Source organism: Zeus faber (genome assembly GCF_960531495.2).
Source record: "Zeus faber genome assembly, chromosome: 15".
Classification (NCBI taxonomy): Eukaryota; Metazoa; Chordata; class Actinopteri; order Zeiformes; family Zeidae; genus Zeus; species Zeus faber.
The window spans coordinates 3,458,549-3,481,441 of record NC_137194.1 but is presented as its reverse complement, the minus strand read 5'-3'; the positions used below and the strand labels follow the sequence as shown (position 1 = coordinate 3,481,441).

Below are 22,893 nucleotides of genomic sequence, written 5' to 3'. Positions count from 1 at the left end.
TGACGTCTTCACTGCTGAAAGATCAGACCAAGAAACTTTTCCTGGAAGTCGGAGACTTTACACCCTTAGTGCACGAATGGCGTGTGTGTGTGTGTGTGTGTGTGTGTGTGTGTGTGTGTGTGTGTGTGTGTGTGTGTGTGTGTGTGTGTGTGTGTGTGTGTGTGTGTGTGTGTGTGTGTGTGTGTGTGTGTGTGTGTGTGTGTGTGACCCTTCACGCCACTTGGTGCAGATCCGGTCCAGGCCGGTTCCTCCTGCCAGACCTCACAGCTCCATATTAAGAGCAGCAGGAAGAGGAGGTGAAGATGGACTGCGGGCTAAGTTTAGCCACACACACACACACACACACACACACACACACACACACACACACACACACACACACACACACACACACACACACACACACACACACAGTTTGTAGGAAATTAAAAACATTAAAGAATTTTCCCCCATAAAATATATTATTTCGGATGCAATCACCCTTTTCCCACAGGAGGTCATCATCCTGTGGGTCCATCATTTTCATTTATTACCAGAGTTTTCATCCCGATCAAAGCAGGGACTGAAACGTTGCCCGTGCTAGTGGTTGTTTGCATCATGACGGTGTGCAGAGTACGAATCTAATGTCCAGAGCCACGTGCACGCCTGCTGCCGCTGCACATCGCTGCATCTAAATTTACAGGTGTCATGCGCATGAAAGTGTGTTTCCTGTGGAGGTGATGCGTTGGTGTGGGGGTCTGGGCTCCTCCCCCCAGGGTGCTGTCACTGATACATACATACACACATGCATCGCCCTGGTCTCCCCCCTTCTCCCCCCCTGGTCTCCAGGAGCTTTTCAATATATTTTGGGACTGTTGGCTTTCAAACGCTGCCTCAGATCTCAAACCTTTACGGAGGCAAATAAGTGCCCCAATGTTTTGAATATTTAAAGCCATTTAATTGTATTATTATATTATATTGGACTATTCTGAATTTGTAATACTGAAATATTTTCACTTTTATTTCAAAAACTAGATTTTGAATGTTTTTTTCCATATTTAAAAATTCAGATCCAAAAATTATTTGGATGTGAATTTTTAAACATTGAAAAAAACAATATTTGAAATCAAGTTTTTGAAATTTAAATTTTTGAAAATATTTCAATGTTAGAAATTCAAAGGCCTTCAATATACAAAATTCAATGGCTTTAAATATTCAAAACATTAAAGCACTTATTTGCTTCCATTCAACTTTAACCAGAAGGAACCTCAGAAGTGAAGTAAAAATCAGGATTTTAATCTACGATGACAGCATCTCAGTCCATCAGACCACAGAGTCATACATATATACATTCATTCATTCAAGGTCATCAATACATTCAAGGTCATACATACATACCTGTACATACATACATACATACAAACATACTTATGTAATTTCTGCCAGCCGCTGGCATTTGCACACTAATTATGTTAGATACTGTATTCCCATTTACATGTTTAATCCGACCAAGATCCATCAAGCTTTGCGTGTAAGACGATCAGGAACATATACGTCCGTGACATCAGTTCCAGCTGAGTATAAGATATAAGTACATTTTTTACGTCTGTAATAGCAAGTGTATCGACAGCTTTTAATTGGCTAAATATCATACATTATAGACCGTTACTGTTCATTAATGCAACTATCCGAGCAGAAGAAGCTGTTAAACAAGAATTAACTTTGATCCGTTTGATGGTTCTCCTGAATCGTTTGGCACTCGACATGAGTGCTGTTCAAGGAGGTGGATGTGCTATGACAGGTGAGTCATGTTGCACTTACATTCCAGCCAATGATGTAGAATCAGCGAATTTGTCTTTAGCCATACGAGCTATGAAAGAGTTACTTGATGATTTAATGAAAGACCAAGCTGACACTTGGGACCTATTTACCTGGCAAAGAAAAGCACTGGGGCCATGGATTTCGACGCTCATAAAAATATTGATATCTGTAATGTTAATATGTTTGATGCCTTGCTGCTGTCTACCATTTATAATTCAGTGCAGGACAGTTTGTCTCTCTACCACTAGATAGTTGGAAACCACGTTATGATGATGACGGAGACGTTGAGACATTGAGATGTTGAAATGTGAAGATGTTTGTCTAATTATGTTTATCCTTAGCTATAGGGTGTGTTAGTCATTATATACACACAAGGAATTGTGTTGTTGTCATTATTAAGTGATAACCATTCCTTAATCTGCATAGCATTATGTATATGTGTCATCTCTCCATATGTGTTTATTTCATAATGTAAATCCTGATTTTTATTTTCTAGTTAGAATTGTAGAATGGCTTCACACAGGATATTTTCCCTCAGTGCGACTTGGGTTTTTCCTGCTGCGTTGTCATAGTATAGTATAGATAACCCTGAATGGTCTTTTACTCTTCTCTGGTCAAATGTGCTAAGAGAGCTTTGGCCAATTTGAGGTGGAGATGTTCTTGAATACTGCCTGGATGTGTGTTTTCCCAGTTGATTTCAATGAGATAGAATTCGTAGGATATCTCTGTAGTATAATTGTATTGTATTGCATTTGTATGTCACTTTATGATCCCTTTGCTTCAATTATATGACATTTTTGCATTATTGCATTTTTTGTGATATTGTCCCAGGAGGAGCAAAATGAGGGAGTGTGAGAGAAAAATGTACATGATCAATTCTTTGAATTATGTTTTACATGTTTTATAGAGGACAATAGCCTTTTGTATGTTACGTAGCTTTTAAAACACATTGCCTTGGGGTTTCTCAGAGTTTATATGAAGAGAGTGTAATTTTCCAACAATGTTAAACATTCATACACACATGTATGTATGTATGTCTGTATAAATGTATGTGTGTATGTATACATTAGTGTATTGTATGTATGTGTGTATGAATGTCAGATATGTATGTATGTATGTATGTATGTATGTATGTATGTATGTATGTATGTATGTATGTATGTATGTATGTATGTATGTATGTATGTATAAATGTATGTATAAATGTATGTATGTATGTATGTATGTATGTATGTATGTATGTATAAATGTATGTATAAATGTATGTATGTATGTATGTATGTATGTATGTATGTATGTATAAATGTATGTATAAATGTATGTGTGTATGTATACATTAGTGTATTTTATGTGTGTATGTATGTATGTAGATAGTGTATGTGTGTATTTATGTACCTTAAAACTAATCAATATCTTGAATATACTGTATGATATTGTCATATATGAATGTATGACCTTGAGTCTGTTTGACCTTAAATCTATGTTTGACCTTGAATCTATGACCTTGAGTGTAGTGTACATACATACATACATACATACACATACATACATACATACATACATACATACATACATACATACATACATACATACATACATACATTCATACATACATTCATACATGTAAACATACATACATACATACATACATACATACATACATACATACATACCTGTACAAACCTGTGTATGTATGTATGTATGTTGTGTATGTGTGTATTTATGTACCTTGAAAGCAATGATTACCTTGAATATACAGTATTACCTTGAATTTATTTTTTGATATTATCATAGATGTACTGTATGTATTACCTTGAACGTATGACCTTGAGTCTATGTTTGCCTTAAAATGTATGTTTGATCTTAAGTCAATGACCTTGAGTGTATTTATGACCTTGTCAGTAAGTTTTACCTTAAATATATAGTATTACCTTGAATATATTGTATGATATTATAATATATCCGTTTATGACCTTGAATATGTTACCCTGAGTGTATGTTTGACCTTGAATGTATGTATGTAACATGGATCATATGGTTCCAATGGCACCTGTCAAGGGGCAGGATATATTATTATTTGATACTGTTAATATATTGTTATATATTTTATAAAAAAAATAAAATACTGTTATATATTATATATATATACTGTTATATATTATTATTATTATTATATATATACTGTTATATTTTATTATTATATATATACTGTTATATATTATAATTATATATATAGTGTTATACTGTATATTATTATTATTATATATATACTGTTGTAAATTATTATATATATACTGTTATATATTATTATTATATATATATACTGTTATATATTATTATTATATATATACTGTTATATATTATTATTATATATATACTGTTATATATTATTATTATATATATACTGTTATATATTATTATTATTATATATATACTGAAGTTGATGTGTTGAAGCAGCGTCAGGATCGGAGCCACTTTGACAAGGAGCACATTGTGATGCTGGACGACTGGGTCAGAGCGTCTCCAACACCACAGGTGTTGTGGGCTGTTCCTGCTGTGCAGTGCTTACTACCTACAAAAGTACTCCAAGGAAGGACGACCGGTGAACCGGCGACAGGGTCATGAGGCCCAAGGCTCATAGGAGGATTTAAATGTATATTTAATACAACACAATTACAATTAATACAATTATATAATTATACAACCCAGAATCGCGATTGTGGCGCTGCCCCTTGCAGCCGCCTGGGCGAGCACCTTGTGTTGGTTATTTTAGTATTTTCAGTATTTTTAGCATTTTTAGAGCTTATAGAGCTATTGTGCATAATCACCGGGTGTCATGACATTTCACCGCATATATGTATGATTTTTTGTATACAGGTACATCTCATCAAATTTGAATATCGTGAAAAAGTTCAATATTTTTTGTCACTCATTTCAGAAAGTGAAACCCATATATTAAATAGACTCATTACACAGAGTGAAGTATTTCAAGCCTTTATTTCTTGAAATGTTGATGATTGCGGCTATAGATAATGAAAACCCAAAATTCAGTGTCTCAGAAAATGAGAATATTGTGAAAAAGTACAATATTGGAAAGTCATGGTGTCACACACTCATCAGCTAATGAACTCTTCTTCTGAGCCTTGGAATGGTCTCTCAGTCTGGGTCAGTAGGCTACACCATCATGGGGAAGACTGCTGACTTGACACATGTCCAGAAGACATTGACAGTCATTGACACTCTCCACAAGGAGGCTGGGCCACAAAAAGTCATTGCTAAAGAAGCTGCTTGTTCACAGAGGGCTGGATCCAAGCATATTCATAGAAAGTTGAGTGGAAGGAAAAAGTGTGGTAGGAAAAGGTGCACCAGCAAAAGGGATAACCGCAGCCTTGAGAGGATTGTCAAGCAAAATCCATTCAAGAATTTGGGGGAGCTTGACAAGGAGTGGACTGAGGCTGGAGTCAGCTCATCAAGAGCCACTACACACAGACCAATCCTAGGCATGGGCTACAAATGTGGCATTCCTCGTGTCAAGCCACTCCTGAAGCAGAGACAACGTCAGCAGCGTCTTACCTGGGCTGTGGAGAAAAATAACTGGACTGTTGTTCAGTGGTCCAACGTCCTCTTTTCAGATGAAAGTAAATTTTGGAAATCAAGGTCCCAGAGTCTGGAGGAAAAGTGTAGAGGCACAGAATCCACGTGGCTTGAAGTCCAGTGTCAAGTTTCCACAGTCGGTGATGATTTGGGCTGTCATGTCATCTGCTGGTGTTGGTCCACTGTGTTTTCTGAAGTCCACAGTCAACACAGCCATCGACCAGGACATTTTCGAGCACTTCATGCTTCCTTCTGCTGACAAGCTTTATGGAGATGCTGATTTCGTTTTCCAGCAGGACTTGGTACCTGCCCACACTGCCCAAGGTACCAAAACCTGGTTCAATGATCATGGTGTTACTGTGCTTGATTGGCCAGCAAACTGGCCTGATCTGAACCTCATAGAGAATCTATGGGGTATTGTCAAGATGAAGATGAAACACCAGACCCAACAATGCAGATGACCTGAAGGCTGCTATCAAGGCAACCTGGGCTTCCATTACACCTGAGCAGTGCCACAGGCTGATGGCCTCCATGCCACGCCGCGTTGATGCAGCCATTCATGCAGAAGGAGGCCCAACCAAGTATGAGTGCATAGAAATGAACATATTTTTCAGAAGCCTGACATTTCTGTTTAAAATATCCTTTTTTTTTTTTTTATTGATCTTATGTAATATTCTAATTTTCTGAGACACTGAATTCTGGGTTTTCATTATCTATAGCCACAATCATGAACATTTCAAGAAATAAAGACTTGAAATACTTCACTCTGTGTAATGAATCTATATAATATATGGGTTTCACTTTCTGAAATGAGTGACAAAAAATATTGAACTTTTTCACGATATTCTAATTTTATGAGATTTACCTGTATCTATCTGACAAATAATCTCTTGAATCTTGATGCACGTGCGGAGCCAAGTCTAGCCCATCTGGTTCGATCCCCCAGAAGAACTACTGCAGCGTGTTGAAAAGTGTTGAAACAGTGAATGGTGCTATGATAGAAAGGTGTAGAACACACGGTGCATGGCAGCTTGCTGCGTATGGGAGCTCACAGTGTCCATGCTGACCCCTGTCCACCCCTGAAAGCTCCTACAATGGACACGTGAGCGTCACCATTGGACCATGGAGCAATGGAAGAAGGTGGAGGTCTGATGAATCAGGTTTTCTTCTCCACCATGTGGATGGGCGGGGTTAGGGTCCAATCCGACGGAGCATCTGTGGGATGTGCTGGAACAAGCCTGATCCATGGGGGCCCCACCTCCACCTTCCAGGACTTAAAGGATCCGCTGCCAACGTCTTGGTGCCAGATACCACAGAACACCTTCAGAGTCTGGTGGAGTCACTGCCTCCACGGGTCAGAACTGCTTTGGGGACACGAGGGGAACTACACAATAATATTTGTTATAAGTGGTGGTTTTAATGTTGTGGCTGATCGGAGTATGTATGACCTTGAAGATTCCACTGGAACTCTGCTGGATTCTCCTCATTCTAGACATAATCTAAGGCTTATGAGACATGAGGTACGGAAAGGTTGTAGTTGAAGTATTGTATTCATATTGATGACACGTTTTTGGTTGATTTTTTCAGACCGATAATTTTTTATACATTTTAAGTTTTGAGCAAGGGACTGACCTCACGACAAATTTCTCGTTTGGCGAAATAAACAGATTCTGGTTCTGAGCTGACACTGGGATAACCGTGCCACGGTCTTTCCAAAGCTCACTGGGATTTGAACCCTGAATTTGTCGTCCATTTTGAGTCGCTGAGTCTCTACGCCAACCGTCTGATTAAAGGAACCCTCAGCAGATGATGCTGCTTGGAGCTCCTCTCTGACTATCTCCACTGGCGTCTCTTGACATGAGCAGCCAGGAAAAATGCAGTGGAGGTGCCGACGTGGCGACGCTTTGGGCGTGAAACGGGGGATCATTTATTATTAAGATTTGAGTCTCGGCCTTGTCCGTCTGCAGCCGATGCTCTTGGGGGGGGGGAACGCAAGAAGACGCTTCTGGGTTGGAACCTACAACCTGCAGATGTTGCACAAGCTTGTGTTCTGCTTTTAAAAATCACAATTTTACACATTGCTGCATTACACACACACACCCTTATAAAGTACACAGATCCAACACCAGGTTCATGTCTCAAAGTTCTGATGGAAAAACTAACAGAAGTAGAAACATCCGACAAACGTGTTTTTATTTTACACAGGAGTGGAGCTTGAATTTCAAATCAAGAGACAGAGAGAGAGAGAGCGACAGAGAGAGAGACAGACAGGACGGAAGTGAAGCCGTGATCCAAGCAGGTTCTCTCTGGAGCTTCAGTTGAGAAAATAATCTTTCACACAAACATGGAAACGAAAAGGTTTCCGATTCGCTACGACAAACCACTTCCTGTCTGTGTAGGAAACAGGAAGCAGCAGGTCCGTTACATACAGGAAACACAAGCGACCGCCACTTTGCAAACCATAATAATGCAAACGTTCTAAATCCTACGATACAGGAAATAAACCTTTGACAGAAAAGTCCTCTCATGAAACTCGGAAATATGCGGAACAGCACAAAACAAAATGGCGGACAGGAATAATAACGTTTCAGTGTCTGGGATGGAAAACAAACTGATCGTTCAAAGTCCTTTAGTTTGCGTCCTTTGTTGCTCAAAGATGTTTATTTATCATCATTTATCAGAAAATAACCGGATCAATCGCAGCCAGTTCCTCACACGATCAATTTATTGTCTTATCGACACAAGTTCATCCAATCAGAGCAGAGCGTGGCCCCTGTAGGCGGAGCAGGGAACAGCACAGTCAACGAGTACATGGACCAGAAGCTGAAGCTTCCACTGGAGTCTCTACATTGCACTGGAGGAAACAGGAAGTCGACCAGGAGGAAACAGGAAGTCAAACAGAAGGGAAACAGGAAATTGAAGAGGAGAAAACAGGAAGTCGAACAGAAGGAAACAAACAGGAAGTCAAACAGGAGGAAACAGATAGTCGAACAGGAGGAAACAGGAAGTCAAACAAGAGGAAACAGGAAGTCGAAGAGGAGAAAACAGGAAGTCGAAGAGGAGAAAACAGGAAGTCAAACAGGAGGAAACAGACAGGAAGTCAAACAGGAGGAAACAGACAGGAAGTCAAACAGGAGGAAACAGGAAATTGAAGAGGAGAAAACAGGAAGTTGAAGAGGAGAAAACAGGAAGTCGAACAGGAGGAAACAGGGAGACAAAACAGGAGCAGAGTCCATCGCACCAGATCAAATTGAAAAATTCAGGAAAGCACGTTACACATTTAATCCAATTCCCGGTGAAGACGCCTCCGTGGTGCTTTGACTCCACCCGACCCCAAGGAGTCCAAACAGGAAGTGAGTCATCACTGAAGCGGTGGGCGTTGAGCAGAGTGATGATGATGATGATGATGAAGGTGAATCTCAGTCCGACTTCTTGTCCCGAGAGTCACCGGCACCCAACTGTTTCCACGGAGACGGCAGAGTCATTACTAGTATTACCACTAGTAGTAGCAGTACTACTCATAATACCGGTACTACGAGTTGTAATACTGACTGACAAGCATCCCAGCATGCACTGCAGCGTGTGTTACCTGCAGCTGCCTGTGCTCCTCCAGCAGCCTGTCGTACTCCTTCGTCAGGTTCTCAGACTGAGTCTTCATCGCTTTGACGTCGCTCTCAGACTTGTGCAGCGCTGCAACGTCAACCAATCAGATCAGTGAGCCGTCAATCAACCAATCAGATCAGTGAGCCGTCAATCAACCAATCAGATCAGTGAGCCGTCAATCAACCACCAATCAGATCAATAAAGCCTCCACCACCCCTTCACCTTTCTTGGTGGCGTCCAGCTCCTCCTTCAGACTCTTTACTTCCTGTTTCAGGGCCTCCTCTTCCTCCTCCTCGGTTGCTCCACCTCCTCCACCCTTCTTCCCCGCCCGGGGCAGGGCCACGCCCGCCTCCCGCAGCTTCTGCTCAGAGGAGAGGAAACCTGATGAGCTGCAGCAGACAGCAGGTGTTCACAGCAGCTGCAGCTCCACCACGACACTAACACAGCCTCCATTTTGTCCTGGGATTATTATGATTATTATTATTATTATTATTATGACTATATTATGATAATATTATTATGATGATTGTTGTTATTATAATTATTATTATGTTATTATTATTATAATTGTTGTTATTATTATTGTTATGATCATTATTATTATGATTGTTATTATGATTGTTATGGTGATTATTGTTATGATTATCATTATTATGACTATTGTTATTAGTATTATGATTATTCATACTCTCAGAGTGTCTTTGTGTGACGCTGTGTGTTAGAAGCACACAAACATGAGGCTGTACAAGGTGCTTGGCTGCTGCTCGGCCACGTCTTCATTCCTTATTATTCAAACTTGTTGAAGGTTTTGGTAGTTTCTGGAGGAGAGGGAGCGTTAAATGAACAACAGATCCTCCTCGGAGCCCTGACTCAACCCTAACCCTGCTGAGGGGGCGGGGAGCGCTTTGAAGAAATGACACCACACACACACACACACTCCCCCCCACACCCCCGTATTACAACACACCATGCACACATTACAACACACACACACACACACACACACACACACACACACACTCCCCCCCCCACGCCCACATATTACAACACACCACGCACACATTACAACACAACACACACACACACGGTAACACTTGTGTTACACAAGTTGGTGGAAACTCTGAATGGATGAGTAAAACACACACACACACACCCACACTTTGAATGGAACACAAGGCGTTCACAGCATAACTGGTTTGATTAAAAAAATAAAAACCAATAGTTTCCAAAAGACTAAAACTAAACAAACAAAAAAGCCCTGACAACAGAAAACAGCTTTTACTGTGGAACCGTGTTTATTTGGGTCCTGACGACTGATCCTCGGTGCTTGTGTCTTCATTGTATTTCTGGCTTTGGTTCTGGGTGTCGACAAAACCTACAAAACTAATTATTGAATGATCCTCTAATTAACATTTACAACCAGGAACGAGGAGAACGTGAGAGCTGACGGAGGATCTGTCAGGGTGGAGACATTCCGACATGGTGACGTGGCACACCCCTACCGCACCCATAACACACAACTACCACACACCTACTGTACCTCCCCCCTACCACACACCTACTGTACCTCCCCCCTACCACACACCTACTGTACCTCCCCCCTACCACACACCTACTGTACCTTCCTCCTATCACACACCTGCCTCACACCTACCTCCCCCCTACCACACACCTACCTCCCCCCTACCACACACCTACCTCCCACCTACCACACCCTACTGTACCTCCCCCTATCACACCCTACTGTACCTCCCCCTATCACACCCTACCTTTCTCCTACAACACACCTACCTCACCCCTACCACACACCTACCTCACCCCTACCACAGACCTACCTGACCTCTATCACACCCCTGCTTCACCCACACCTCCCCCCTACCTCACCCCCACCTTGCTGGATGCATCCATGTAGAGCAGTACCCTGACGCCACGCCCGAAAACAGCTGCCGCTTGACTCTTGGCACAGAGCTGACATGCTGGTTTCCATCCCTGACCACCAGGGGGAGTGGGAGTCACTACTACTCCTCCTCCTCCTCCTCCTCCTCCTCCTCCTCCTCATTTTCAACAGCGTATCATCCAGGGATGAGTCACACAGATATCTGCAGGACGGGCACAGTTCCGCCCAGTCTGAACATTTTGGGTGTGGAACTCACCGCCTGCTTGGGCGTGTCTCCGTGGCTCAGTTTTGTTCGGTGTTTACTGGGCAGTACTCCCTCACATTTAAAGGAACACGCTCAGAGCAGGAAGTAGCAGCGTGCACGTGACGACCTTCTACATTACACGACCCTCTGACCTATCAGGCGGAGTATCAGTGTGTGTCACATGCAGGTGAAGTCATATCTGCATTTAGCAGCGGGAACACAACACGCACACACACGTACAACCACCTACACACACCTACACATACACACACCTACACACACACGTACAGACACGTACACCACTCACAGGCGTCATTTGTCATCAGTGTGAAAGGTAAAACCCGGGTTTCAGTCCCGGGTCAGGTGACCCTGCAGTCAACACAGGTTTTTTTTGTTTTGTTTTGTTTTTAATCGGCTCCAGCTCCGTTTGGCTCTGGTGGAAACACCACGCCCAGCAGATACTCGTTTTGGTTCCTTTACCGGCGCGACGCCACGCTTGTTGGCGTACAAGTTGTGTTTTTATTAGTATACACGTTAATTCTGGTGTAAAAACAGTATAAATATCAGAGCTGAACCCAGTGAACAGTGAGTGTGGTGTTGCTGCCCCCTGGTGGTGAAGAAGGGTACTCAACTTAATGGTATCAGTAATGCTGTTGTCACTGCACTGACAAAGTGTTATATTAAAGTTCTCTTTATAACGTCAAATCTTAATGTTATCATAATAAAGTGTAATTTAATCTTAATAAAGTTGTATCCAATCCTAGTCACGTCTCATGTTAATAAAGTCGAATCTTACCTCCTGCAGCGCCTCGTTCTCCTCCATGTACCGCCTGGCGGCGTCGCTCGCCCCCTCCGCCTGCTTCTTGAACGCCTCGTTGGACGCCATCAGCGACGCCTGCTGGGAGAGCAGCGTTGCTAGGCGACGCAGCAGCCTGTGAGGGATGGCCCAGTGATTTCATCACGCTGCAAAATGGCAGCTAACGGCTAACTGTTAGCATGTAGTCACAGTGACAGCGGCTAAGCTTACAACATGTTCGCTGCTTTGGTCAATGTGCTCACAAAACAGCAGGAGCCGCCGCCAGTTACTAAGTGTTACAATGGCAGGTTTTCTCCTTTCAACAATCTTTTGTTCGATATTCTTGGCAAAAGAAATCTTGCAAAGCGCTGCCCAAAATCTTCAAACAAATCCTGACTGTTACATGGATGAAAGCCCATGTTTTGGGTGGGGGTCCTTACTTTACATTACATTACATTGATCAGACGCTTTTATCCAAAGCGACTTACAGTTGTTCAATCACCGACGGACGCAGCCATCAGGAGCAATTAGGGGTTAAGTGTCTTGCTCAAGGACACTACAGCATGCTAGCAGGATCTGGGATCCAACCAGCAACCTTTAGATCACTAGACCACCAGCTCTACCGCCTGAACTACCATCCCCATACCATTTCCTCCATGTTACTGATGTTACATGGAGGAAAGCCCATGTTTTGGGTGGGGGTCCTTACTGATGTCACATAAGGGAAAGCCCATTTTTTGGGTGGTGGTCCTTACTGATGTCACATGGAGGATGTACTAGTACTAGTCGTACACTGTGCTGTACTACTCGTAACAGTGTGTACTTACAGGCAGAGCAGCAGGGCGAAGCCTGCGATGTACTCGTTTCTCTGAGCTCTGAACAGCTTCATGTGGATGTGTTCGATGGCGACCGGGTTGTTGGTGAGATCCACCTTCTCCGGGACGCTGTACTTCCTCACCTCGCGGAACGCATCTGAAGCACACACATCCACAGTGAGGGTGACCTGAAGAAGACCTGAAGAAGCTCGTCACCTCCCAGTGAAGCCCCAGGGTGCCGGGGCGTCTCTGTGAAGGAGGTCATTTAGTGGGAGACACCACCGCCCAGGACGTCCCGGGTGTCCTGCCTCCGGACACCAGCCCCAGCCTCTCCACTCCTCCAGCTCTTCTTCCCCCTTATTTATCTCCCCACTTACACCCAGTCACCCCACGGCCTCCGTCCAGACAGGCGGGGGTTCCGCCACTCCCGCCTGCCCGGCTGGACGCCGCCGGCCCCGCTCCGCCCCCCTCCTCCGTCGAGCGAGACGGCGCCACGACGTCCTTCACCTCTGCGTTTATCACCACTGTACTGACGTCGATCCCAGGAGACGACAGCTGACGGTGTTCATGCTCCCTGCTGCTGCGGAGATGCCATCTGCAACTTCTCAAATACCAAGTCAGGACCCTACGTCTTTGGCCCACACCCTGCTGACCCACTATCAACACCAGACCTGTCATGATAAATACCATATAGACTTATCGTACAATATACGGACACGACCTTGATCGTTTTTCACAGTGACACCATCACAGTCCCTGGCTGAGTTCTATCTACGCTACAACCCACGGTGAAGCCTCTGCCGCTGTAACTCCTACAGATGCTGCGTTCGAGTCGCGTGGGAATTTACCATCAAAACCGCTTTCTGCTGCTGGTGACATCCATCTGTTTTTCATATCCATAACTACTCCACTTATATTTGAACGTAGGGAAAAATATATTTGCAAATGACTTTGAACTAAAGTGGCAGTTAAATGATGTAATGTAGCCGTGTTGTACGTTTCAAAGTTAATACAAACACCTTATGGAAGGAATTGTTACAATTCACAAATACATATAATGCAAAAAAATATTACAATCTACAAATCTGTATGAAGGTTTAAAACAATCAGCGACAGAAATGTATTTCTCAATCCACAAATACATAATGTATTACTTGCGTTGTGTAAACCATTTTAAAATGGATGTAACGAAGAATGAACCGGAAAAAAAAACAAAAAAAAAAATAACCTGCCGAACACGTTTTACTGTCACACTGCTTCTGTCCTCGTCTGTTCTGCCACTTTCACTGTGGCGTACGTACACACACACACACACACACACACACACACACACACACACACACACACACACACACACACACACACACACACACACACACACACACACACACACACACACACACACACACACACACACACACACACACACACACACACACCTTATCTACTAAGATATGCATTCCTCCCTCGCAAATCACTCCATCTGTTCAAGGCCCTGTTCTTAACACTTCAAAGTCAACTTTACTAAATACTGAATGATCTTATTTGTTGACTACAAACTTTATTTTATGCTTTTAACAGAAACGGTTGAAAATGCAACGCAACACTAATTTAAGCATGTCCTCCAAATGATATCTGAGCCCGTCTGTACGTCCTCCGGTGCTCATGTGATCGTTGGCAGGAACAGGAAAGAAACGGTCGTCCAAAAACGGTTCCACGGTGAAACGACAGAACTGGAGTTGTCAGAGCTTGTCGGGAACTGGACTCTAATCTGATTGATACACTAAACAAAGTGGGCCCCCCTCAAGGTCAAAAGGAGGTGAAGTAAATCATCATCATGGATAAATAGCAGACGGAGACGATCTGGACTGGAGCTCCATGGCATTTTATATTTATTACATTATATATAAGCATTATAAAGACTCCTTGTTTGTATATAACAATGCTGCCCCTGCTACAAGCTGAGAACATTTTTCTAAGATTGACACAAAGAGTGGGAGTCATCCTCGAACAGTTTTCCACCATGGACCGACTGCTTAAACCTGACCCTGCTCCTGACATTTTAAGACAAGCATCGGTCACAACATGTTTCGAATTTACCGCGTTCTTTAAAAGCTAAATTACAGCAATCAGAGCGACTATTACTTCTGCCGCCGGTGACTTGAACAGTCAAACCCTGCAGAAAAGAAGCACTCATGAGGACCTTTAGACTGTAGTATTGGAGTACAGCGGTACATCTTCCAACCTGTTCACTCGATCGGGTCCCTGCCACAAACTTTTATTTTATCATATATTTATTAGGTTTTTCCAATAGTCTCTCCAGCTCTGCTCTGGAAATCATCAATACATCACTCTAGCCGGGGCTTCTTCCTGCTTTCAAAATTGCTGTTCTGAAGCCACTTGGACTGCGGGGTCCTCGGTAACTACAGGCCCATGTCAAACCTTCCTTTTTTCAAGTAAGGTACTTGAGAAGGGAGACTGTAAGAGGGAGGTTAACAATTCATCGACTATCGATTCATTGTTAATAAGAATTTAAATCGTATACGATTTTGGCTTGACGATAAGAACTGAACAATCTGCCGTCTTGTAATTATATCAACAGGAGACTTTGTGGGGCGCGGGGCGTTACGAGAAAAAAAAAAGAAAAATAAACCCAGCCAGGAAGTAGTAGTACTCACCGGAACCACAGGGGGCAGTCAAGAAAAAGAAAAAAAAAGACCAGGGTAGCGTAGAAAAGAGGCTTCCGGGACAGTGGATCAGAACAGCGGCGCAGAAAACCTGGAGCGAGGGAGCGGTACGACGGCAAAACCAAACAAGCCATATGTTGCTCTGGTGATGACTCCAATAAAATGTATTAAAGAAAATGATTTAATGTCTTTTATAATATGAGAGTTTTGGTAATGTTTAATACTTTTATTACCGTCTCGTTGTCCATATCGGCACCAGACCTGATCTGCTACGTAACATCCGGCTCATTCCGCCTGAGGACGCCAAAAAGTTAACGTATTTAACTCGCGCAGAGACGGCTCGTAAATATTCCTGCATATTCCTCCTTTTAACTTCTGCATTTTTAAATGAAATGAGGAGAGTGCCCCTCACGCCGAGGCAGAAAATCTCCGAGGTGTCCGACGTCTCGTAGGTCCCGGGCGCCATGGCGCCACCCCCTGCTGGCATCATCGGCTTTTATGTTGTCAATGAATCGACGATTGTAAAGGTTAAGAACTACCCAATAAGGAAATTCCCTTAAATTTGCAACCCTAGTTCGATCAAATTTACAACTGTGTAAATGAAAACATTTGAGAAATTTCCGTATGAGGGACTCTCATTCTTACTGTTAGTTTGGTCAGTATGATTATGCAGCTTTTAAAACGATCTAACACACAATATAAAGAGTACGTTTTTGTATTTACTGGTGCCGCCGGAAATGTTGTCATAGCACAAACTACAATATATTGACAAACTGTTTATTCAAAACAACAGTTGTTTCAAGGTCTTGGGAATATAATGAGGTCAAAATAGTTGAGGAAATCTGACGTCGACAGAGGTAAAAACAAGGTTTTATCACAGCTGTTCACAACTTTATTTCAGTTGAACCAAGGTGTGACAGAAGCCATGAGCTAAGGACCTGAAAATTCATAGAGGTGTCGATCTGCAGCAGCCTGGGCCAATGGGCTCCCACTATAGGCTAGTGGGAGTGGGGAGAGTGAGCAATGCAAGAAATGCTTTTAATTTTGAAAGATTTATTGAAAATGTCGACACAGAAACTTCAAAAAATATAGGAATTTAGGTGAAAGGTGAGAAGAGCAACTCCAACAATCAAGTTCAAGGCAAATTAAAATTTGAATTCATGAACAAAAAAATATATTTATAGAGGAGTAGGAGCACGTGGTCTTGGCCTGTTAGCTGGCGTACGAGCAAGATGATTTTCTGTGGGAGCTTGTAGAGGTGCTCTCATACTGTAAAAAAAAATAAAAATACAAATAAATTGTAAGGAAATGTGATTTTTTACATCAGACATATCTCTACAGACTACATACATCACACCAGGCAGAGGAATGAAACATATTACACACATCTCACCAGCTTATGGACTGTGTGCACGCACGCGAAACATGCCTTCGTCTAAGAAGACTGGGTGGCTGTTGTGTGGCAACTTGGAGCGGGGGTGTTTTTGTCACTGCAACCATAAGTAAAACAAAAAGGTTGTAAGACGCAGGCGAGGGCTAAGTAGAGAGGAGAGCTGCATAAAGGCTGCGTGCTACTGTTTTCAGCTAGCGTCTGGACGTGCTGTACAATGCTAAGCTTGCTTAGCAAAAGAAAAATCCAATCTTTTCACCCTGTAGCTGCCGCCTGTAACGCAGGTAACTTTAGCTAACTAGACAGTGTTCTCATCGCAGAAAACAGCATTCCATGAACGGTCTCAAGGTAGCTTAGCGAGCTACTCATCCACCTAGCACTCTGGCTAGCTAATGCTAGTGTTAGTGAATGGGTGTACAAGATGCAGAAATCATTTCAACATTAGCTTGTGCTTGTAAAAAAAATGTTACTTACTCATCGTCAGGTATTAGGTCCTCGGCCCGGTCAATTCTCGATCCAAAATGCTGTCTTTCTTCCTCTGAATATTCCTCGGTATCAGGACACGATCATTTATCGAATCCGTCACATCACAGTGGCGCGTCCCCATGAGGCGCGCGTCATTATGCAAAGCAGCCTCAGGTCTGAATGGAAGGATGTGGATCCGAGAGCCGCGAATCCATTGACATGATAAATAGGCGTTGGTTTGGAAAGACAAATAGAGAGAACAAATGCAAGGTCTAACTTAATTTACCCTCATTTAATGAATATCATATTATTCTAAAACCGAATGTCGCGATTCTAACTTTTCTGGCAATTTCTTTCGCCGCACGCGTTATGATAAAATCACGCGGAGGTAGAGAGAGATTTATAAACCAAAGACACTTTTGTTTTTGAACCTGCAATCGCGCCGGCGAGACCATCGACCTGAGGGGATGTCTGAGGAACCCGTGTGTGAACACAACCACCTGCTGACATTCAAAGTGCCGTTTCAGAATGGACCAGTGTTTGAGAACCCTGATGACCTGTGGAGACTCCAGATCTCTACAACACACACTACATCCCTCCTCAGCACACACGCTACATCCTCCACCAACGTACCGATGAGCAGGAAAACCAGGATGGCGATGGCCACCATGAAGGAGGTGTTTCCATAGAGAGCGATGGTCTGGACCAGCCTGGACTTGAAGATCTTATTCCACCTACACACACACACACACACACACACACACACACACACACACACACACACACACACACACACACACACACACACACACACACACACACACACACACACACACACACACACACACACACACACACACTTTAAACTGGTTCAAGTGGAGCAGTGGCTCCACCTGATGGAGAAACACAGAACTACATCTACACAGGTTAGATAAGAGGACGACGCACCCTGTAAATACGACAATCCAGTACATTCTATAGTAGAACCAGATAGACAGGGCCTGACAGCACTGAGAAAATACTGATATAGCACCACTGTACTGAAAAAAGTACACACTGATACTACCACTTTGACAAATTCCTTGCAAATGAGAAAGTACTTGGACCAATAAACAAATTGTGAATCTGATGGACAGCAGTACTACCACAGTACTGACACAGTACCGACACAACACTACAGTCGTTGTGGTGGTATTTGAGGTGGTCAGCAGACTGTGTGTGTAATGTGATTACTTCCTCAGTTCTGTCTCATCTCAGCAGCTGATTCACACGGTTCCTGCGACACTGAACCAGGACCCACTTTCACGCCACAACGTGTTTTATATAAACTGTAAATATATTTCAACCATAAAAGTATTTTCCCCAGAAGTGTTTTATATTCAAATTCTCCAAACCTCCATGTCACATCATCATTCAAACCTCCTTTGTGCCGCGTCAGGGGCTTTAACCATGACCAGCTTCTCCTTTTAGATCCAATGTGATGGAAACAGGTTGCCATGGTGACGGAGCGTCAGTCAGAATGAGGACACTGGCTCTACAGCGTTCAGCACCAGAACAGAATAAAAACACTTTGATACGATCACTTCTATAAAGTCCAACTCTTCAAAGTGTACATTTGGCAGATGGGACATTTTCCCCAAACTGCTGATGTGAAACAGAAGCAGAACATTTTGTTCCAGTTGGTGGGAAGTTGAGTGAGCATTTGCCACGCCCCTTTTTCAAAACAACACCTCAACGAGCAATGCATTCTGGGTAAAAACCTGTTCTATAGTCTGCTCTGATTGTTTCTGGTTTGGAGGCTGAAGAGCCAGCCGCAAGGTTTTGGAGGGAGAGTTTTGGTTTAGGACAAAGGGTTTGGTAGCTCAGGTTCTGTTTGGTGAGTAAGGTTCTAGTTGGGCGGCTCGGGTTCTAGTTGGGGACGCGGGGCAGGGCGGGACTCACCTCTTGGGGGAGATGAAGGGGATGCAGAGCAGCAGCACGAGGAAGACCTCCATGTAGAGGAAGGTGGCCACGGCCGTCCACTGGAGACTCATGGTGCCGGCGCTGGAGACAACACACACGATAAAACACAACAGTGACACATGAGCAGGAACGTCAACGTATTGATCAAACTCTAAATACATTTAAACACAACAGTGACACATGAGCAGGAACGTCAACGTATTGATCAAACCGCTGTAAAGGACCTTCAGCCCCTGGTTCGGATGCAAGTCTTATCTGGTCCAACCCCCTTCTCCTTCAGAAAAATCTGATGTTTCAAACAAGTTCTTTTTTATAAAAAAAATTTTCCTTCACGGTCATTGAGTTCATTTTGGAAGCTATTTCCGTGACTAACAAAGTGCCGCCATCAGCAGCCAATTCACGAAACAACTTACTCACAACCTGTCTTCTCCAGCCCTAGGCTCATCGTTCCCTGGTTTCACCCCCCTCGCTGAAAGTGAGGTATCTAAACTACTAACATGTAGCCGTCCTACTACCTGTCCACTAGATCCGATCCCATCTAACCTCCTTCAAGCCATATCACCGACTATCACCCCGGCAATCACACTATTAATTAATCAATGATTAATTCTTCCCTAACTTCCGGCACTTTCCCCTCTCCTTTCAAAGCGCACCACTGCTCAAAAAACCTTCACTCGATCCCACTCAAATAGAAAACTAAACTATCGGCCGGTCTCTCTCCTCCCATTTCTTTCCAAACCCATAGAGAGGGCGGTCTCTAGACAGGTAACAGAATACCTGTCACGAAACAACCTTCTCGATACACTTCAATCTGGCTTCAAAAGTGGTCACTCCACCAAAACAGCCCTGTTGTCTGTGACAGAGGCCGTAAAAACTGCTGGAGCTGCTGCCAAATCCTCGGTTCTCATTCTGCTTGACTTATCAGCTGCTTTTGACACTGTCAATCACAGCATACTCCTGCCCAAACTCTCAAGTGTGGGCATATCTGGCAGTGCACTTTCCTGGTTCGAATCTTACCTCACTGGGCGCTCGTTCAGTGTGACATGGCGAGGCCAGCTGTCTGTGACTCACAACCTCACCACATGGGGGCCCCAAGGCTCGGTGCTGGGACCCCTCCTATTTGCCATATACACCACCTTACTGGGCCCCATCATCCGCTCACATGGCTTTTCATATCACTGCTATGCGGATGATACTCAACTCTATCTGTCCTTCCCGCCCGACGACCCCACTGTCTCGACGTGGATCTCGGATTGTCTCGCTGACATATCCACATGGATGAAGGATTATCATCTTCAACTAAATCTGGCGAAAACGGAACTGCTGGTCTTCCCGGCAAAACAAGGTATTTATCACAACATTGATATTAAAATCGACTCTCTATCTCTTGTTCCTACCAAGGCTGCAAGGAATCTAGGTGTCATTATTGATGACCAACTGACATTCTCGGACCATGTTGCCGCCGTCTCCCGGTCCTGCCGCTTCGCACTATTCAACATCCGAAAAGTCAGGCCGTACCTGACCCAATATGCCACTCAACTGCTGGTACAAACCTTGGTGATGTCCGTCTCGACTACTGCAACGCTCTCTTAAGAGGCTTGTTGGCCTGTGCAGTGAAGCCACTACAGATGATACAGAATGCGGCGGCGCAACTGGTGTTCAACCAGCCAAAGAGGGCACATGTCACTCCGCTGCTCCACTGGTTACCTGTAGCCGCTTGGTTACCTGTAGCCTCTCACATCAAGTTCAAGTCTCTGATGCTGGCCTACAGAGTGATTGTTGGGAACGCTCCCACCTACTTAAATGCTCTTGTAAAAACACGTTACTCCCCGGATGCTGCGCTCATCAAATGAGCGTAGCCTGGCTCTGCCGGCCGTACAACCACGGCAATCCAGGTTGTTCTCATTTGTAGTTCCACGTTGGTGGAACGAGCTGCCAAAAACGACCAGAGCGGGGAGCTCCCTCTCTGTCTTTAAGAAGCACTTGAAGACCCAGCTCTTCAGACAGTACCTCCTGCCCTAACCTACAATTACTTAGCACTACTTAGCAGTATTTATTGTTACACTAATGTCTCTGTCGCAATGTAGCTTGAATGTTATTCTCCCTTGTAAGTCGCTTTGGATAAAAGCGTCTGATAAATGACTAAATGTAAATGTAAATGTTACTAAATGCCACTTTAATGCACATATCTGTATTTACATAACTGCCTATCCCATATACATAACTGCCTATCCCATATACATAAGTCTATCCCATATACATAAGTCTATCCCATATACATAAGTCTATCCCATATACATAAGTCTATCCCATATACATAAGCCTATCCCATATACATAAGCCTATTCCCTTTATCTATTTTATTTATTTTTATATTATTCTACAAGTATTTGACTTGTATTACATTTTAGGAATCAGTTTGTTGGTCTAGTAGAAAGAAATGTTCTTCTTAGGTAGCTACTGTGTCCAGTCTAGGACACATTGTGTGTAATCACCGGGTGCGTTGCATTAACATTTCACTGCTTATATGAAACTATGTATATGACGAATAAACCTCTTGAATCTTAAACGAAGGCCCTTCCACAGATGCTCATTAATGACGTCACAAGTGAAAGGATGACGGGACTCAAACGGTTCAACTCAGCCACACACACCTATAGTGTGTGTGTGTGTGTATGGATATTAAATCACACGTGTGTTTGGTGGAATAAGAGCATCAGGGAAGTAAACAAGGTGTCGAAATGGAAAATATGAACATTATAATAAGCTCAATAACACGAGAGCAAACAGACTGTTTCAACCCGATGTGACACACTATTATTTTTCTGTTTATCATTTATCAGTATTAATTCACACTATTATTTTTCTGTTTATCATTTATCAGTATTAATTCACACTATTATTTTTCTGTTTATCATTTTAATATTATTCTGAAGTTATATTGAAGTAAACAGTGAAATGCTAGCAGCATGCGAAGGGTTTTCTAGTTGAAACCCAACAGAATCTATTAACTTGTTTTTTTTTTCCCCCAACATCTCAGTATTGTTTAATCATACCTCCGTATAAAACATTTTTAACTTGTTTTCTTTCCCAAACTCACAGTTTTCTTTCTGTCGGACGCGCTGCTCCGCTGCGCTCAGCCTCCGTAGCTTAGCACGTAGCCTGTTCAACTCGCAACACTTCCGCCTTCCGCCCGGCACCGCCACCTCACCCAAGCCTCCGATTGGACGACGTGGTGGCGTGGGCGGGACGACACGTGACAGCCGCGCCCCCTCCCGTGAGCCTGGTGGTTCGTGCTTCGTTGTGTTGAAAAGCTCCTTCTACAGGTGATCTTACACGTTCCCTGACGCGTGCGAAAACACAGAGAGCGGAGGAGGAGGAGGAGGAGGAGGAGGAGGAGGAGGAGAAGATGGAAGGAAATTTGAGTTGGACGTTAAAAACTCGATGTAATGATCCAGCCGGGCCAGCAGGGGGAGACGCTCCCCAATAAAACACGGTCACCGTGACGCTGCGGTGCTCCAGGTGGCCACGCGGGGGCGCTCCAAGTGAGTTTTACGCTTAAACTGTTGTAGTTTTAAGTACGTTTCTGCTTCTACTTCTGTTATAAAGTTTATTTTTCTGTTTCTGTTATAAAGTTTAT

At 43.4% G+C, this 22,893-nt stretch overlaps 1 protein-coding gene and 1 long non-coding RNA gene across 2 annotated transcripts; both read right to left on the bottom strand.

Annotated features, from left to right (window-relative positions):
* Positions 1–7,570: 7,570 nt before the first annotated feature.
* On the bottom strand, positions 7,571–22,482 carry bcap31 (B cell receptor associated protein 31). The gene is made up of 8 exons (XM_080015545.1): positions 22,354–22,482; positions 19,233–19,334; positions 17,925–18,025; positions 12,762–12,906; positions 11,935–12,070; positions 9,220–9,358; positions 8,984–9,084; positions 7,571–8,852 (listed from the first exon to the last, which is right to left on the bottom strand). The coding sequence occupies exons 2-8, from the start codon at positions 19,322–19,324 to the stop codon at positions 8,814–8,816; spliced, it is 753 nt and encodes a 250-aa protein (XP_079871671.1). The 5' UTR covers positions 19,325–19,334; positions 22,354–22,482; the 3' UTR covers positions 7,571–8,813.
* On the bottom strand, positions 16,515–17,573 carry LOC307241448. The gene is made up of 3 exons (XR_013844553.1): positions 17,301–17,573; positions 16,830–16,926; positions 16,515–16,705 (listed from the first exon to the last, which is right to left on the bottom strand). It is a non-coding gene; the product is annotated as an uncharacterized lncRNA (long non-coding RNA).
* Positions 22,483–22,893: the final 411 nt, after the last annotated feature.

Coding starts and splice junctions, on each gene's coding strand:
- bcap31 (XM_080015545.1), bottom strand. CDS start 19,324: ATGAGTCTCCAGTGGACGGCCGTGGCCACCTTCCTCTACATGGAGGTC. Junction 12,071..12,761: donor TTCGCCCTGCTGCTCTGCCT/GTAAGTACACAC, acceptor CATCCCTCACAG/GCTGCTGCGTCGCCTAGCAA. Junction 9,359..11,934: donor AGAACGAGGCGCTGCAGGAG/GTAAGATTCGAC, acceptor TCCTCTGAGCAG/AAGCTGCGGGAGGCGGGCGT.